Genomic DNA, 5717 nt, shown 5'->3' on the forward strand with positions numbered 1-5717 from the left:
GGGAGGGGAGGGGAGGGGAGGGGAAGGGGGGGAGGATGGTGCTGCTGCTGCTGGTGGTGGTGATATGGATACTGCTTAACTCTTCTTTTTGTGGCTTACTTATCCTAACATTTCCTCTTGAGAATTTTCAAATATAAAACTGAAAGTGAGCATAGTTTAAGTTTGGCGCATCACTGTCCGCCCCTCTGGCCTCAGAGTCCCCCTTGTGAAAAAAAAAAAAAAACCTCTACCAGCTGTTTATCCATTCTTCTGTGGGATGTATCAAACCCCTGTTGTGTTCTGCTTTGCTTTGTTTTACGGAGGGGGTGGGGCTTAGGAGCAGCCCTGTATAACTCTTTTGGTGACTATGTTTTGATTTTTAAAACTATTTTACTTTCTCTTACATGTGTGCATGGTTGTGTGCACAGGCTTATATGCCTGGGTACAGTTTTGCCTGTGATGCACGTGCGAAGGCCAGAAGTCAACTTCCGGTGTTTTCCCTTATGGCCGTCTACCTTTGTCATTGAGACTGGGTCTCTCCCTAAACTTGGACCTTTCTGTTTTGAGTTAGACTGGCTGGTGAATCTTCGAGATGAGCCTGTCTCTACCTCTCTGCACTCCCACCAGCCCTGGGATTACAAGTGTGTGCCATCATGCCTGCCTTCTATGTGGACTCTGGGGATCCAAACTCAGATCACTGTACTTACATAGCAAGTACTTTACCTATGAGCCATCTCTCCAGCCCCTTCGTTCGTTTATTTGTTTAGTTATTGTTTTGCAAATGTATGCATGTGGCAAGTGTATGCATGTGGCAAGTGTGTGTTCATGTTCACATGTGTGTGGGTACACAAGTAGGGCGTGGCACGTGTATGTGGCAGCTCAGGGTTGACAATGGGTGCTTTCTTCAATCATTCTCCATCTTACATGAGGCCAGGTCTCTTGATGAACCTGGAGTTCATCTTTGCAGCTTCTGGGCTGGGTAGCTCAGTGCGGGTATTGGGGTGGGGTGGACAGTGATAACTAAGGGATAACTAAGAGCAGGGACAGGAGCAAGGGTGTGTATGGCATTATAAGGAAGTGCTGTGACTTTGTCCCCAGTGGCTGCGGTAGCTTCTCTCATGCCCGTGTGAGGGTTCTAGGTACTTCGTATCCTCCCCAGTGCTCCCTCTGGGTCTTTTCATCTCCCTGCTTCTGATGGGTGCGCACAAAAATTCACCCTGGGATTTTTGCATTTGTATTTCCCTACTGACTAATAACACCAATGTCAGCTATTTGGGGGGAAAAGTTTACTCTTTAAAATAAGACAGAGACAGGGATAGATAAAGAAATCTAGAGCAAACACAGGGAAAGCTTAGATCTGAGACACAGGCCTGCTGGTTGGTTGTTTTTAAACCTAGTGCCTCACACATTTTTACTTAAAAAATAAAAATACTATCCCATCGGCAGTCCATCTACACTCTGGACTTGAAGGAAGGGGCTCTTGGTGTGGGGAGAGGCCCAGCAGAGAGTAAGGAGACTGCGTCTTACCAAGCTCTGCCCATGTGGGTCCTGGAGTTACTCCTCTGCCTCTGCAGGACACTTACCGCTGGCACTCACTGGCATGCAGGACAAGTTCAGAGTTGTTCCTGGCGCAGACTGTCAGCTCGTGCTCTGTGGAGTTGAAGACATCAAGGAGCAAGTGGCACTGCCGGGTGCTGTGCAGAAAGACAGAGGGAAGTTCAGAATGCTCCAGCAGCAAAGAGAGGCAACTTTGCCATTTCAGAGTAGGGGGTAAAATGTTCAACTTCCAAAGTATTTCCTTCTCTCCAGGGACTTCCCACTATTTGAAGATGTGCAGAGGTGTGGTTTATAACAATGCCAGAGCCTCTGGACAGGTGCTAAGAACTTGGTCACACTCTTTATGAACTGAATGACCTTGGGAAGTACCTCAGTTCTCCATGCCTCCGCAAATGGTGAGCAGCTGGCCCTTAAGATCATCTATACACATTGTATACAGTGTCACTCAATAAAGGCCATGCCCAAATGAGGAAATCTTCAGCTACCCAAGATTGAGCAAACGGACTGGGTACTAGAATGTGAAGAACCTGGGCCCCATGCGTTAGTGCTGAATTCTCTTTAAGCTTCATAGTCAGGGACTCCCCAGTACTCCTCTTCAGAGCTGTGGCAGATAATGCAAAGCTAGCTAATTCACCAGGCATAGGAAGCCTCCCCTCCCTTTGCTTCCTGCAGAGTAGGGGGTAAAATGTTCAACTTCCAAAGGCTCCTTAGAGCAAGGGATGTGCCCAAAATCAGCATCTCATCCAATGAGCTTCTCAGACCCCAAATAACAGAGCCAGGATAAGGAGGCTTCCAGCCTTCAGTCTCCCTGGCTTCCCTTCTTTCCTCCTTGGGATGAGCAGGAGGACTTGAAGCCCAGCCATCATTCAGAGATGAGAGTAAAGCCATAGACTCTGGGTGGCAGAGCTAAGGCTAGAAGGAGCTGGAAAACCAGGCACCTCCTAGAGCAGCAGTGTCCAACCCCCACAGCCTCCTCCATATGGACTTATCAGCTACATGGCTCAAATATTTTAAAAGTACCAACAGCCCCATGCTTCATTTGTGTTGGTCACTACAGTCAAGTTTCCATTACAATCGAGTGCTTGCCTAAAACTAATACAGCCTCCCAGATACCAGGTGTCATGGTGAGCACATGACAGGAAATCAATACCTGTTGAGGACAGCCATGTCCACTGCAAGAGCAGAGTAAGAGGGCAGCCTGTGCCAGCCTTGGAGAAGCAGGAGGAATTGTTTGGCTTAGAAGTAAGGGCGAGAGGCAGAGACAAAAAGTTGCTGGGGGGGGGGGGAGGGGGTCATCTCTCGCACTGTGTGGAATCAAAACATGACGTCCTAGGAGACGTCTGACTTCTCTAGTGTGTCCCCAGGCAGCAGAGAAGGCTCTGTTGGTTATTTGCAAAGCCAAGCCAAAGGAATAGAGAGATTTATGAGATTTTGCCTTTGTGTCCTGACACTTGTGGGAAGGAGGTGCAGGGGAGAAGAGGCTAGCTAGCCGGGCTGGCATGGTTGCTGAGTCTCCAGGCACCAAGCTCAAATTTTGCCTTCACAGTTGGTAGGCTCCCTTGGCATATCTGTTCTCTGTTCCTTTGAGAGAAGTAGTCATATACATAGGGGCTTGTGAAAACACATTAGGGTTCACACACACACACACACACAGAGAGAGAGAGAGAGAGAGAGAGAGAGAGAGAGAGAGAGAGAGAGAGAGAGAGAGAAGAAGGCACTGTCAAAGGCCAGGGAGTGTCAGAAAGCACGTGTACACACTTGGCCTCTCAAGGAAGGGAGGCAGAGGCATGGCGTGACCATCCATGGTACAGATGGTGCCAATACAGTGTCAGAGGTCTTCAGAAGGTACCCTCACATTATTGGTTCTGGAGCTTTCTGGAGCTTTGGAGCAAGGGTGTCTTCCCTAGGGGTGCTGGCATTAGAGGATGCTCAGACAGCTATCTCTAAACAGACTCTTCTTTGACTCCTAGGCAAAAAAAGAGTCTAGGAATGAAGATCTGGCCTGCCTTTGTCATAACTTCATGAAATCATTAATCACAGCAAAAAATCTTTCATCAATGTAGAAACTCATAAAGCATTAGGAGGAGCAGTTTTTAAAGCCTAGAAAAGAGATTGTTTTCACTTGCAGAGCACACTACCCAGAAGGCTGCATAAGAACGGGGCACAAATACACAATGGTTGCTGCACTCCAGTTCTGAGTCATCGTCTGTGTGGGGTGGCTGGGCTATTGCTTCTCTTGCTCCTGTTGATGTGACGATATATGGGTGGATCTTGGTTTTCTATCTGTTATTCATAAATGAAGTCCCGTTCCAGACTGTGGTAGTCTGGACCTGCCGTAATATCATTTTACTCGTGTGTCTTCCACATTGCTGGGGCTGATTTTCTTTATGAGCTGTCGGGACACACAGTTTACTTTTCATTCTTGTTCAAGTCTTGGTTTTCTTTTGCTTTTCTGGAGTCACCTTTCTGAAGAGAAGGGAAGCCTAAGAAGTCCTTTCCAGAAGAAATGAAGTCAGAGCAAGCCTTTGGATGCAGATGAGCTTGCACAGAAAGTAGCAGATTTGGGTCTGTGACCAAGGTGGGAAAATGGCTAAGACAAACCCAGGCTACCAGATGGCATACATTCACCAACTTATCGACTGAGTCTTCTAGCAGACTTAGGAGTGTCCCCTGCAGGTCAGCTCTGACTGTATGCACACAGCTGAGAGAGGGAAGTGAAGGAGAAAGCAGGAGCTCTGTTTTCTTGCAAGTTGAATTGAGGAGAGAGTACAGGAAGAGGGGATTAAAACATGAAAACACTCTTTTCCAGGAAGTTAAAAGCAACAGATTCGAAAAGGTTGCAGAATAAAGCCTCATATTATTGGTACTATTTCAAGGAAAAATAGTTAAGAATGTGAATTTGTAAATGCAATGCAGCCCAGAAGGCACTTAGGAATAGATGTAATAAATGTGTATAAGACATTTACATAAACTATTTAAGTTTTGTGGAACAATTAGTAAAGAAGTCAAATGAATAAAGAGATATTTCATGCTTAAAGATAAGACCTTATTTTAAAAGAAGTTACAACTCTCCTTATTTCTATGTATTTAATGCACCTTAATAAAAGGGGGACGATAAAGTTTTAGTGTTAGTAAAATCTGGTATGGTATTTTTTAATATTTTTATTAGGTATTTTCCTCAATTACATTTCCAATGCTATCCCAAAAGTCCCCCATACCCTTCCCCACACTCCCCTACCCACCCACTCCCACTTTTTGGCCCTGGTGTTCCCCTGTACTGGGGCATATAAAGTTTGCATGTCCAATGGACCTCTCTTTTCAGTGATGGCCGATTAGGCCATCTTTTGATACATATGCAGCTAGAGTCAAGATTTTAATTTCGTATTAAAAAATAAAAAAGAAAGAAAAGTGCCAAGAACATACAAAACAACGAAGAGGAGGATGCTGGAAAGTGCTAGTCAGTTTGCTAGCTTTCAAGAAATCTCCCAAAACATAAATGGTGGAAGACATCCCAGGGCATGCTCACTAGCTGGGAACTGGAGGTCCAACAGAAAAGTAATGCTTTTGTTCTGTGAGGAAGATTCCAGAAAAGCCCTGGGCCACATGACACATGGCTATATATGCACAGGAAAGCACGACCTTAAAAGAATACTAAGTGGCTAAGTATAGTGTGGCTGTTTCCTCAGAATCCAAACATCCATTCAGGCACTCCTACAGGAAGGACAGGGACAATCCAACTTACTAAGCCCAGGAAGCCCAGACTGTTCCAAGACTCCCAAGGCTTCTCCTCAAGGTTGTAAATAAGTAACAAATTCCTTAGAGGTAAAACTCTTCTGTCAGCAAGCTGTGCAGGTTGCTTTAGGGACACAGCTTCCATGAGAGATCACCCTAAGGTAGGAGTTTGGGATCTGTTCCTGGTTCACTGGTGTTTCTCTATGCAACACCATTCAATAAAATAGACTTGGGGGGGGGCAAATATTTCTTTGTTCTGTTGTGGGGAGCAGATGTGGCAGCAGTCCCAAAAAGGCGCCAGGGACTGCAGCTAAGTCGTATGACTTGCACCTGACTTCCTCATATAAACCACAAACATCGTGAGAGCTGCGCAGGTGTACCAGGTTACTGGCGAAGCCATTTTGGTGGAGATATGCTCCTGCTGCCCTGATTAGCTGAAGCTGCGTACC

At 46.1% G+C, this 5717-nt stretch overlaps 1 protein-coding gene across 3 annotated transcripts in view; it reads right to left on the minus strand.

The window, feature by feature from the left end:
- Trappc9 (trafficking protein particle complex 9) overlaps positions 1-5717 on the minus strand; it is a 481588-nt gene that overhangs the window by 145509 nt on the left and 330362 nt on the right. For all 3 annotated transcript variants that reach the window (XM_029469729.1, XM_021182812.2, XM_029469728.1), the window contains one exon: positions 1563-1673. In XM_029469729.1, coding sequence (XP_029325589.1) covers positions 1563-1673 — 111 coding nt within the window. The remainder of the gene's footprint in view (positions 1-1562; positions 1674-5717) is intronic.

This window comes from Mus caroli, chromosome 15 (genome assembly GCF_900094665.2).
Source record: "Mus caroli chromosome 15, CAROLI_EIJ_v1.1, whole genome shotgun sequence".
NCBI lineage: Eukaryota > Metazoa > Chordata > Mammalia > Rodentia > Muridae > Mus > Mus caroli.